This window comes from Larus michahellis, chromosome 1, assembly GCF_964199755.1.
Source record: "Larus michahellis chromosome 1, bLarMic1.1, whole genome shotgun sequence".
NCBI classification, from domain to species: Eukaryota; Metazoa; Chordata; class Aves; order Charadriiformes; family Laridae; genus Larus; species Larus michahellis.
The window spans coordinates 60992070-61005431 of record NC_133896.1 but is presented as its reverse complement, the minus strand read 5'-3'; the positions used below and the strand labels follow the sequence as shown (position 1 = coordinate 61005431).

Here is a 13362-nt window from a genome sequence, read left to right as displayed (position 1 = left end):
CCCGCGCCGCACCGGCAGGGGGCGCTGTGTGCCCCGCCGCGGACTACATCTCCCGGCATGCAACGCGGCGCGGCGGTGCATGCGCCCACAGCCCGTCCTCACAGGCCTGCCCGCCGTAGGGGGCGGGATCCCCATCCGGCGGCTCGTTTGCTGACGCCTCAGGCCCGGCGCTGCACCCGCCGCTCGGCCACACTGTTTGTGGTTGCCCTACCCGTAACTTTGCCGTCCTCTTTGGTAGCCGGGGGTTTTGAGGCGGGCCGCCGCGGCCGGAAGCGCCAGTTGCCATAGCAACCGCCTCCCCGGTAAACATCCCGGCTGCCCCCGGAAGCAGTCGGAGCGGGCCTCCCATGTGGAGATTGTCCTTATCGCTCCCGGACGCGGCCGCAGCGGATGCGGCACACGTGGCCTCGACGTTAAACGTTAACGGCTTATTCATTAAAAATATAACGAGAGGCCGTGCCCGTTAAAACTCTCCGAGGCAACGATTGGCCACGGGCCCCTCCGCCCGACCAATGGGCGCCGGCCACGCTCCGTCCGCAGGAAACCGCACATGGAAAGCCACGATTGGCCACGATAGCCGCAGGCCCCTCCCTCCCGAGCTTCCCATTGGCTGCGTGTTTGGCGTGGTATGCTCCAATTGGCCAGTGGCGGAGCGGCTCCCCCCCAACCTCCCGCGCCCAGGTTGATAAGGCGGAGGGGGAGGGCCATAGCCGCTCCACCGGGCTCGGCGGCAGCAGCGGAGAGGGGCGGGTGTTGCGGCCGGCGGCGGGCTCAGGAGCGCCGGGGAGGGGGGTGACGACGTTCTGTGCTGCTACCGCAGCCCACCTCGCCATGAAGTCCGTGTGGGGGCTCGCTCTGGCCTGCGCGCTGCTGCTGCTGGCCGGTGAGTGCCCGCGGGCTTCTAGAAGCTTCTGACGGGTGGTGATTGTGGGGGGGTGTCGGGGTCTGGGCGAAACACGCACACACCATTCACCCCCTACTTTTTGCAAGGGGATGGGGGCCGACGAGAGGCGAGGTGGGGCCCATGGCGTCTGAACGGGGGCGGTGGAACTCCTCGCTCTCCCCCGTCCCCGCTTTTCTCTGTGCGGGCCTACCGAGCGGAGCGGGAGGCGGTGGCCTGGCCTCCGGCCTTGACCTCCCCAGGCTGCTGCCGGCGCCGCTCTCCCGGGACGGGGGGAGGGGGACGGTGTGTCTGACACGGCTCATGCGCCGTCACGGGTGGGGGCGGGGGGTCCCTCTCCTTCCCCCATCTCTGGTGTCTCCGACTCGGCTGAAGTTTTCTCGGGGGGAAGGGCGTGGGGGGTGGAGGGACAGAACTGAGCCTAAAACCGTGGGGAGAACTTCGGTAGTGTCTAGTGGGGATCGTGCTCAGATGGTTGCATTCCTTCTTTTCCCAGTATCGGTTAGAGCTGATGAGGTGGATGTGGATGGGACCGTGGAAGATGACTTGGGTAAAAGCAGAGAAGGGTCTCGAACAGATGATGAAGTTGTTCAGAGGTTAGTACCTGGGGCTCTGGGGAAGTTATTCTGAAACGTTCAGAAACGTTCTTGCTTTTGAAGGGTCGGTTGGAGCATCAGTTATGCCTAAAGCCTCAGAAACAGGGGGGAACACCGTTCAACAGAGAGATCTAGTTAGCTGGGAGAAACAAAATATTTTTGGAAAAGATTGTCTCGTAAATAGAAGTGAGGTTGAGAACTTGGATTCAGAAATATTCAACTTGGTTTTGTCTAACATTAATAGTTATATAAAACTTAGTAAATTTAGAGGGGTTTACTTTTGTGTGTAGTAAATGTTGTCAATTGAGTGCCTACTGTTGAAATGCCTATGAACCACCTCATCTCCTGTGGGGTATACCACATGCTGAGGATTACAGTGGTTTTAACATACCTGTATTGTTCCCTGAATTTCTCTTTAGGAAAAAAACCTTGCTTGTCAGCATGGATTTTCACTCAAGTTTTAGGTTAAGGTTATGCTGTTGAGGATAGTTACTCTTACATATCTCTCATTTGATTGTGTAACTCTGGGGCTGTGTCAGTGATTAAGAATCTTGCGATTGTTCTAACTAGACTATAATTGCTGTTGCTAGATGATAAAATTAGTGATAGTGGATGTGGACAAGATTACTTAACAAATTCTCATTGTCCTAACAGAGAGGAAGAAGCTATACAGCTAGATGGCCTAAATGCATCCCAGATCAAAGAAATCAGAGAAAAATCTGAGAAGTTTGCCTTTCAAGCAGAAGTGAACAGAATGATGAAACTTATTATCAACTCTTTATATAAAAATAAAGAGGTTAGTGCCTTTATCAGTAGAACATGTTATAACTGTTTGTGTGTGTTCTGGAATTTCTGACTACTGGTTTCTATTTCAGATTTTCCTGAGGGAACTTATTTCAAATGCTTCGGATGCTTTAGATAAGATACGGTTAATATCATTAACCGATGAAAATGCTCTTGCTGGTAACGAGGAACTTACAGTCAAAATCAAGGTAAGAAGCATTAGATATGATCATCTCTTATGGAGAACTGGTGATAGGAATATTAAAAAAAAAGTACATCATTAAATCTTAAATTTTTGGCTTAATACTGGTGCAGATATAAACTAGGACCACATCAGGACCCTTGCAATTAACTTTAATAAAGACTACTCTTTTAATGGTGAAAATATATTTCTGATTCTATAAAGAGTAACTGAAGCATTGAAATACTTTGAAGGTAGGTCTTCCTCACTTTTGCAGATGCTGCAGATAGGATTTTATTGTAGTCAGGCATGTTTGAATTTGAATAGTAACTATGCTGCTTAGCACTTTTCTGTGGCAGTGTATTATGTATTAAGATTCAAAGTGAAGCCAAACTGCATCTTTCTCTTTTTTTCAGTGTGATAAAGAGAAGAACATGCTTCATGTTACAGATACGGGTATTGGTATGACAAAAGAGGAGCTAGTTAAAAACCTGGGTACCATTGCAAAGTCTGGTACAAGTGAATTCTTAAACAAGATGACAGAAATGCAGGATGATAGCCAGTCAACATCTGAGCTAATTGGCCAGTTTGGTGTTGGCTTTTATTCTGCTTTCTTAGTAGCAGACAGAGTTATTGTCACATCAAAACACAACAACGATACTCAACACATTTGGGAGTCAGATTCGAATGAATTCTCTGTGATTGATGACCCAAGAGGAAACACTTTAGGACGTGGCACAACCATAACGTAAGTATTAATTTTCTTTAGGTTTAAAAGAAAAGATGTGTGGGTACACTTTGGTCATTAGAACATGTGGATGACTTTAGTATTGTGACTCACACATTATTTGGTTCTCGCAATACGTTTTTTTCAGTTTAATAGAAACGTGCAAACTATTAACTGCGTTCAAAGTAAATGTGGAGTGATAATGTAGGCTGTCTCACGTTCCGCTAGAGGAACTAAGAAAACCATGAGTGTCTTGACAACTTATTGTTGGCAAATAATTCCAGACAGTTCAGCTGCCTGCAAACCCATTTAGTTCCTCAACACAATTACGGCCCACTGAAACCTATACAGGGGCTGTAGAGCTTCCTTTTGGAAACTGGCTGCTGCTTATGTTCTGGTGAGACTGGTTTGATGCAAATCTCAAACTTAGGGTAGTTTGACAATCCTATTTGCATCGCTTTCATGAGCAGATAAATTTATTTTATCTGGGTTTAGAGGACTACTTCTTGTGAAGAAGGCACTTAGTATGAAAAGGTTCATCTCAGTGCTTTTGTTCCAAGTAAAGCCAGTGAGAGTGCCTCAAGGTCCTGATGAGTATCAATATAATTTCAGACTTTCATTAGACTTCTGGATATTGTGTTCTGCCCCAGTTGTTGAAAACAATTATGTTTCTCCTCATTGGTGCAGTTTAGTAGGGATTGTATTTTTTAAGAGATACTTGCAGCTGAACTAATAAAAGCTCACTTGCATAAATTTGAATCGCTATAGCTGCAACAGTAGAAAATGCATCTCCTCCTCAAACTGTTTTAAAATACCTGTTGAGCACTTACATTGAAGGCTGTTTTTTATTATTTTCTTTAGCCTTGTCTTGAAGGAGGAAGCGTCTGACTATCTTGAGCTGGATACTGTTAAAAATCTAGTAAAGAAGTACTCACAGTTCATAAACTTCCCCATATATGTGTGGAGCAGCAAGGTAAGTATATTTAACTAAGCATTGCGCAGTATGAGCTGTGGTTGTGAAAACTCTGGCCAGATCTTTCAGGAAGGGTGAGGGCATGCTATAATGCAGAACTTGTCTGATTTTTAAAACTCTTCCATTCCTGACTCTTCTGACTAGTATTTTACTAGTTAGTTACTCTCCAGAAGTTGTATGTTGCTAAAAACACAAACTTTCAAGGGACTTAGTTTTATTCTCAGACAACTTTACCAAAGGAGCAAGATTGTGCTAATTACTAAGAAAGATCTTTATTCCACAGGCTTTGTTTGGTAACTGGAAGCTTTGGTAAGCTCTCAGGCAGGGCCATGATTAGCTGTCCTTCTGAAAATCACCCAAGTCTCTGATTAGCTTTATGCGTAAAGCTATGGAAAAACTTAACTTTGAGTACAGTGACCTCCTGGTGTATTAAAAGAAAGCATGTATTCCTGAAAATACAACTAAAAAAAAAACCTTAGCTACCTATTACTAAAAAAAGCCATAGCTACCTATAGATAAATGCTTGTGACAGGCAAATAACACAAGTTAAACTAGTGCTCTGAGAGATGAAGCTCACTGGGACAATGGTAGAAGATACCTGGTAGGAAGGCAAGCAGTCCAAGTCACTAGTTTAAATTGCCTCTTTAGACAGAGACTGTTGAAGAACCCATTGAAGAGGAGGAAGCGAAGGAGAAAGAAGAAACAGATGATGATGAAGCTGCAGTTGAAGAAGAGGAGGAAGAAAAGAAACCAAAAACTAAGAAGGTAAGCTTTGTCAGACTTGGGGTCTCATGTAGATGGTTCATCAATTTTCATAGGTAGTCTTGGAGAGGCTCAATTCAGTAGTGCATGTGCACTTTCAAACAGCAATCCTGTTTAAGTGCAGTTAGACATCTTGTCAGGAAATAAGATTGTAAACAAAACAGACCTGCCTGAAATCAGGCAAATGACTGACAATAGCCTTGTGAGGCAGTGGTCCCAAAACTAGTTATAAATACTGAAGTGAACTGCTTGAAATGGTAGTGGACTTCAGTAATCTGACATTGTTGAGTACTTTGAGTATACTCCACTGGAAGGCTTTTTTCAGAATGACAGTAGAACAGAAATACTGATACTGGGTGAATGTGTTAAATGTACATAGGACACACTGTAGTGTAGACTGAAATTTTGTTCCCAAATTGTGTTAGACTAATTTATGTATTTGAATGAGAATATCCAGGCCATTGCATAATTTGCTTTGTAAATTAGAAAGAGCATGTATTTTTGACGTGCTGTTTTATGACAGCCTCAGTGGAGTGTCCTTAACTGACTTAACCTGAAGTAAAGACTGACTCTTTATTAACTGTGGTGTTTACATACCTAGGTTGAAAAGACCGTCTGGGACTGGGAGCTCATGAATGACATAAAACCAATCTGGCAGAGACCATCTAAAGAAGTTGAAGAAGATGAATACAAAGCTTTTTACAAAACCTTTTCCAAGGTAAGCTCTGAGCCTCAAGATCGTTCCAAAGCAAGAGGTTTGCTATAGTATCTCTTGCTGTGTAAACAAAACTGAGTGTTTATAGCATGGTCTGTTTCTGAAGAATTAATCAGTTGCTGTCAGTAGATAGGCTGAATTGCAGAGACCCTAGGAGGCACAGCATCTCAGTCAGGAGTTAATCTCTTCTCCAGAGAGAAGGTACTGTCACCTGGGTGTTGAGTGGCCTAGGTTTGAGAAGTAATGTATTACAGCTGATATGCAGCTTACTGATGTGTTTCAGTGTTGACAGGAAGCATTTTATTTAGTCTGAGAGTGGTGGTGCTTGTGTTGTACATAGTGGAAGAAAGAGGTAGATGTGGGTTTCTAGAAACAGCATTGTCTTTATGTGTAAATACAGCATAATGTGGTACTTGGGAGTCTCTTAACTGTGCTGTGATGATACTGTATTGGTCACTGCACTATTGGTAACCTTTTGGTGGTTGGCTTGTTTAAAAAAAAAAAAAAACACCACATAAAAAAGTTGGTCTCAAGGATGTGAGTAACTCACCTGAATCTGCAACTTTTGTCTCCATTATAGATTCTAACAAAACATGGTTAGATAGTTTAACTGTAAAATAATTGCACTTATTAGTCAAACTCGTGCTATTACTGTAAATGTATTGACTCACCAGTATTTTCCCCATGTCAATTAATAGAATTCTCTCTTCACAGGAACACGATGACCCAATGGCTTACATCCACTTCACTGCTGAAGGGGAAGTAACTTTCAAATCTATCTTGTTTGTTCCTAATTCTGCTCCACGTGGCCTGTTTGATGAATATGGATCCAAAAAAAGTGATTTCATTAAGGTAGGACAAGCAAATGTGTGGCTGTGGTTTCATGTCTTAAACAAAAAACAAACAAAAAAACCCACCAAACCCAAACATAACCTGGCTGTTGTTTTCTCTTGTAATTCAGTTGTATGTTCGAAGAGTGTTCATCACCGATGACTTCCATGACATGATGCCCAAATATCTTAACTTTGTTAAGGGTGTTGTAAGTATTATAAGTCTTACTTGTGTTTGATTACTTTTTTTTATTTTCAAATACTGTTAGCTATACTTAAGAAGTTTCTTCCTTATTTAGGTGGATTCTGATGATCTTCCTTTGAATGTATCTCGTGAAACACTTCAGCAGCATAAATTGTTAAAGGTAAGCTAATTGATCTTAAATTCCTTCATTGTAAACACACGACACTAGCAAGATTTAGAAGAATAATAGCTTTGTTAATTATACTTTATATAAGGATTGTGAAATTAAAGTGTAGGAAAGCCATGCACTGCTGTTTTTAGACTACCTCTGTTCAGTTCAGGGACACTTGAATCCATCCTTTGCAGTGGGGTTGAGTTGGGGGTTCTTCCAAGTGCTTCCTGTTATAACTTGGTATTGCTGCTTTTTTAGGTGATCAGAAAGAAACTTGTTCGTAAAACTCTTGATATGATCAAGAAAATTGCAGAGGAAAAATACAATGACACATTCTGGAAAGAGTTTGGTACTAATGTAAAGCTTGGAGTTATTGAGGATCACTCCAATCGTACACGACTGGCTAAACTTCTTCGTTTCCAGTCTTCTCATCATGAAAGTAACCTCACAAGCCTTGACCAGTATGTGGAAAGAATGAAAGAGAAGCAAGACAAAATTTACTTCATGGCAGGTGCCAGCAGAAAGGAGGTATGTGAACATGGAAGAAAAAGGGAAAGGGGAAAAAATATTACAGCTCCTAGTTAAAGGAGTACCATAAACATGGTGAACTGTGTATTTGTTGTAAATGTGGAGACTTAGTGCTTATGGTACTACTGCCATTCAGTTTTCCTTGTACCAGCACTTGTCAAGTAGCTGTACAGGTTTCAGTAGCTGTTGGTACCAATGCAACTAAACTGGCATCTGATCTGTTTTGTTATCTTAGGCTGAGTCCTCACCATTTGTTGAACGTCTTCTGAAAAAGGGCTATGAAGTGATTTATCTGACTGAACCTGTAGATGAATACTGTATTCAGGCTCTGCCAGAGTTTGATGGCAAGAGGTTTCAAAATGTAGCGAAAGAAGGAGTGAAGTTTGAAGAAAGTGAGAAGTCTAAGGAGAGCCGGGAAGCCTTGGAAAAGGAATTTGAACCACTCTTAAATTGGATGAAAGACAAAGCTCTAAAAGACAAGGTAAAATGTCATGCTATATGTAATGCTTATTTCTAAATGCTGTTGTACTTGCTACAACACACCTTGTAGATTCTCTGAGCACAGACTTCACAGGAGCTTCTCTGTCTTTTTGTGGATTAATGAGCACGTTCAGTACCTTTATTTCAGGAACATAATGAGTTAAAATGGCATCTTCAGAACGTCTGCCTGCAGAAAACATGGAAATGAGAGGGAACTTTAGAGTTACTTAATTTATTCCCTGTATAGGCTATTAGCTCTGTGAACTAACATTGAGGCTTTTTTTTTCTACAGATTGAAAAAGCTGTGCTATCTCAACGTTTAACCCAGTCTCCATGTGCTCTTGTGGCTAGTCAGTATGGATGGTCTGGTAACATGGAAAGAATCATGAAGGCTCAAGCTTACCAAACTGGGAAGGATATCTCTACAAAGTAAGCTTTCAGTTATGTAGCAGCAGACATGAAATGTAGTTGATGGCTCTCCTTGCTTGGTGCGGGCACACCAACCTTCTGCCTGGTTCAGATGATCTTCGTGTTTTTAAGGTCACATATAATCAAATTGCAGTCTCCATCATAGTCTTACGTTGTCATTTCAAAGCCCAATATGTAAAACTGCCTGATGAGCAAGACTCGTCAGTGGCATTTGCTCTCTGTCATTCTGTGACAAGAGAAGATGAACTGTCTTGCTAACCTGGATGTTTTAGAGTTAAGCTAGTACTAAAGTGGAGGTGGGGAAGGAATAGGCTTGTTACTGTGGCTGTAATCAGTATTCATGGCTTTAAAGATGTAGCTACTTTAAAACTTAGTGATGTAACTCCTGTTCTTTTCAGTTACTATGCTAGCCAAAAGAAGACATTTGAAATTAACCCCCGGCATCCACTGATCAAGGACATGCTGAGGCGGGTCAAGGTAAACAAATAACAGTAGTGAAATATTGACTACTTGGCTGCATACAACCTCTAGCTAACAGTTCTATTTGGGTTTTTTTGATGCTCTTTCACTTTAGGAAAATGAAGATGACAAAACAGTTTCAGATCTTGCAGTGGTATTGTTTGAAACTGCAACTTTGAGATCGGGATATATGTTACCAGACACTAAGGAATATGGAGACAGAATAGAAAGGATGCTTCGTTTAAGTTTAAACATTGACCTGGATGCAAAGGTTAGTTTCCCTTCAACTCAGGGATGATAATTAATTGACTTACTGCTGCTACATCTTAAAAAGCAAATACTTGATAAACTTGCATAAAATGAAATGTACCCAGCTTCCTACACTTAGGTGGGCCACCAGAAACCCAATTCAGGTATCTGGGTAGGAAACTGATGAGTCTGTACTTCATGCTCATGTCCTCCCTTCCAGTCTTCTTTTTAGTTGCTTGTGATTCTGAGCTTTAATTAATAACTAAGTGGTGGTTCTATGGGAGTCAATAAGGCCCATGTGCCCATCTCATTAACGAAGAAATTCTTAAAGTGGGTATAACTCATATGGGTTCTCATAATGCTGTGCGAGAACTTACGCTGGGTGTTGTGCTGGAGGGAGGCATGATAATGTGTCAATGCTAAACAGAACTTGCTTTCTCCTTTAGGTAGTTTGGGGCAAATGTAAGGAAGTAACTATATTTCCATAGCCTGTATTTAGCTAGTCTCCAACTAGTAAACATCCTAAGCCAACAAATTGCTTGTGACCTTCCAACAGGTGGAGGAGGAACCTGAAGAGCCTGAAGATGCAGCTGAGGAGGCAGAGCAAGATGAAGAGGAGGTGGATGCTGATGCTGAAGATAGTGAAACACAAAAGGTACAGTCTCAAGCTTCTCTTTCCTTAACAGTATTTATGTGCAGTTTTGTTTGTGGTGCTTCCTGGCAACAAATTTGTTCGCTTTGCCTTCCTTGACACTAGATTTTAGTGTGAGGCTTTCCAAGCCTTTCCTGGAGGGGAATTAAAAAAAAAAAAAAAAAAAAAAAAAAAACAAACCTGCAGCACAAATGACACTTCATTCCTTATCAAACTATATTATAAGAAGAAAACACTTAGATATGTTCGAAGCTGGAGCTAAATTAAACTTAAAGAGATTGTAACAGAGTGTCCTATGGCAAGAGAAGAGCAGCAGATCCTCTACGGTTAACTTAATGTTTTCTGTTGGATTTCCACAGCTTGTGGGCAATAACAAATAATGGCCAAGAGTATAGTTTCAAATGCTTACAGTACAGACTTGTGACAACACTACCTATAAATAGTTCAACTGTTAAGTGAAGTCAGCCTTCATTTAGCTAACGTCTGCAGTTTTAATGATGTCTTAATGGATAATTTGGTCTCAGAAGACCTGAACCTCTCTTGTAACCTTTTCCACTTTGGAAAAAGCAACATTCTGATTCTTTGTTTGTCTCCACAGGAATCAACAGATGTGAAAGATGAACTGTAACCTGCACTCAACTGCCGTCCTGCACTGGGGGGTTAGGAGGGAATGTGAATTAGATTGTTTTTGTTTTTTTCCACTGTAAAATGTTGAGGGATGGTATGGGGTTTAAGGGTAAAGGAGGGATTTTTTTTTTTAAGTTGACTTTTCTAAAAACATTCCTCATGAATGTAAATTTGTATTATTTAACTGACTTGGTGTAAAATCTTGTCATGTACAAAATAAAATGTTCCCAAACACCACTAACTCTAAATTTTACATAGTAAGCTTACCTTGTGGGCTAGCACAAAGAAAGGAAGGGATTGTCTTGAGTGTTCAGATCCTTCAATTTGCAGTCCTCATGCCTTGGCACACTGGTACGCACTGTGTAGCACATGCCTGTGGTTGGGCTTTGTGTTAACAAACCTGCCCTGTTGTTTAGCCAAAACGTACCTGGTATCCAAGAGCTGTACTGAACTTGCCCGTTGAAATAAGTACTCAAGTAGTTATGTATCTACTGCCATCTTCAGAAGGATGAGATGGGGCATTTAAAAATAGCATTGTAACTGGAGTCCTGCCACCTTGCACTGAACTATGTGGCTTGACTCCACTGTAGACAATGACAACGGGCACTGGTAACTTTTACAGCTGAGATAAAACAAACAAAAATTTCACTAAAGCTGTGAACAACAACCACCAGAAGTGGCTCAGTGCCATCCTCCATGAGACTTGGTAACTCTGCCTTTAACTTGTGTAGCTTTCACAACAGCTCCAGCAATCCTGCTTTCTACAGTTTTCTAAAGGTGGAAGCTCTTGTCTGTTACAGTTATTCCTAATGCTGCTTTTTCACTCTTTAGTATAGCAAAGCACTGTAAATACTTAATCTAACACAAGTTAGATCTGTTGACACCAAATTGTAATGTAGACAGGTTGAACTGGAGAAGCCACTTCCTCTTCTATTCCTTACAGGAGCTTTATGTGGCATTTGGATGAAGCACTGCATTTTTCTCACTAGTGCCTCTACTTTGAAACATCTTCACAGGCTTTGTAGGAAGTGTTTATGCTGAAGAGGTTTTTTGCCTTCCTCTGGAAAAAGGACACAGAGTACTTCTATAGAGAGACTCGACTTTAGAACCACTTTTCCATTTTGTTAACGGAACTTTTTGTGAAGTTTGAGGTTCTGCAATCTGAAGTGGAATAAACTGTTTCTAATTAGGTGAGGGCACTAAACTGACCTGAAGAACTTGCTTTCTGTTTACTTTTACTAGGCTGCTTCTATATTGCCCAAATACGGTTTACATGCAATAAATACAAATGCCATGTATTACTGTGATTATCGAGTTAGGGTTTATACAGAGATGCTGAGACTTCAAGGAATGGTAGCTTAGTTTTGTTCTCTTGAGGGAGTTTGTGGTTGGTTTGGTTTTTGCTCATGGTAGTAGTATTATCTTAGATGCACTGTTATTAGAGCCTGCTGAATGGTCTAGCCTTAGAGTGTAGCTCAGCGGCTAACAATATCAGCTTAAATAGCTGTCCTTTGTCGGCAAGTTATTGAATAGGGAAGATGCACCAGTTCTGCTTGAGGCATGGTCCTCTTAACTACAGCCGTGCAACTTCTGTGCTCTGTAGCAATCAGCTGCTGCTGAGGCTTTAATACTTCCTAAATTATCACTTCTAGTGATACGCTTCTGAGTAGATCATCAGTGCGCACCCCTCTATATCTCTGACCAGCCTGAGTAACAAAGTTGGCTCGTGTTCTGTACGGTTACGGGTGCTTTTGCAACTAGCAAAGCGGAGTACTGGAAGAGTAGGGTTGCTTGCTACAGTATTCTTAATCTGTTAATTACTTGTAGACTTAAGCAACCTTTGTTCTGTTACACAGCTGAAGTTCTCAATGCCTGGATTGGTTTTAGGAGGACATACTGTTTTAATTTCAGAAATAATAAAGAGCACACTTTGAGAGTCATGCTTTGTGCGGCTTCATGTTCCTCAGCTGAGGGTATCACATGCAACATAGCTGTGGTCCAGCTGCTCTCTCTACCCTGGAGTGGCAAGTGTTTGCTATTAATAAGCACAAAATGCAGTAGTAGGCATGCTTTTGGGGGGGAGGGAGGGGGGCTGTCAGCTCTGTTAAGTAAAATAGTGTCAATACTGAAGAAGCGTTTCCCAGTCACTGAGGCTATTTCTTCCTGTGCTGCAGTCAGACTGATTCTGGGGGTGGCGTCAGCTCTGCTGTTGCTAGGTGGGCACTAAGGAGAAAGGGTTCCCTCTGCTAGAAAAGGCTTGGGTAAAACACATGCTCCCTGTTTCTCAGTTTCCATTAGAGTAGCAGGATACACTTAGAAATCCAATCCAAATTAGTAGTAACTTCCCTCTGCAGCCTTTAGATCCAAAAAGCCTTTAGAAAATATCCCTATTTTGGGATGAAAGGCATCTTTCATGTCGAAATCAACTATAGTGACAGAAGTCATACTCAGACAACGTGTAAGTAACAGGGTAAGGGTTGGTGAATCCTGGCTCTTTAGAGGGGTAACTGAAAACCTGCTGTTCCTGCCCAAGTTAGAACAGGAAAAAAATACTGCTAACTGCCCCATTCTGTCTCTTCGATTAACTTTCTCTTACGCTGAGGTGGAAGGTTGTCAATCTCAGCTTTCTCTAGGTACAGTGAAGGAAAGCGTAGTTTCACCAGAACTGGACCTCATAAGATGTTCTCATTCATTGATTTAATTTGGGCTTAACATCTAAGATTGACTTGAGTCCTTTCTATTGACGACTGCTGTCATAAAGGGGTCTAAGAGAGAGGCTGAAATTGAGTAATAACAAGTACAGGCTGCAGCCTGAGCATCCAAGTGGGCATGTAAGAGCAGGAAAGCAGGATCTCATCCCGCTTTGGCTGCTTTTCTACATCAGCCAATAGCTGCGTACACACACAGAGGAACTATAAACCTTTCTTCCTAGGAAAACCACTCCAACTTATGCCAACATAAATAACAGCTGCACAGCTGGAACTGATGTAAAAGTAGCACTTTCAGTGATCATTTCTGGATCCCTCTGCTACTACAAAAGCTCCAAGTACTTGGCCAGTAGTAATTAGGGAGCTTTCTGTTTCCTTAATGGGTAATCAGTCAGACTGTGGCTTT

General features: G+C 42.1%; 1 protein-coding gene across 1 annotated transcript; it reads left to right on the top strand.

Moving 5' to 3' along the window:
- Positions 1-497: 497 nt before the first annotated feature.
- Positions 498-10485, top strand: HSP90B1 (heat shock protein 90 beta family member 1). The gene is given in 19 exon segments (XM_074581441.1): positions 498-593; positions 595-883; positions 1398-1497; positions 2152-2293; positions 2373-2489; positions 2878-3209; positions 4050-4161; positions 4810-4926; positions 5525-5641; positions 6353-6490; positions 6600-6677; positions 6768-6833; positions 7083-7352; positions 7588-7833; positions 8125-8261; positions 8660-8738; positions 8836-8991; positions 9526-9624; positions 10220-10485. Coding segments are annotated over 19 exon segments (2706 nt in total). The 5' UTR covers positions 498-512; the 3' UTR covers positions 10250-10485.
- Positions 10486-13362: the final 2877 nt, after the last annotated feature.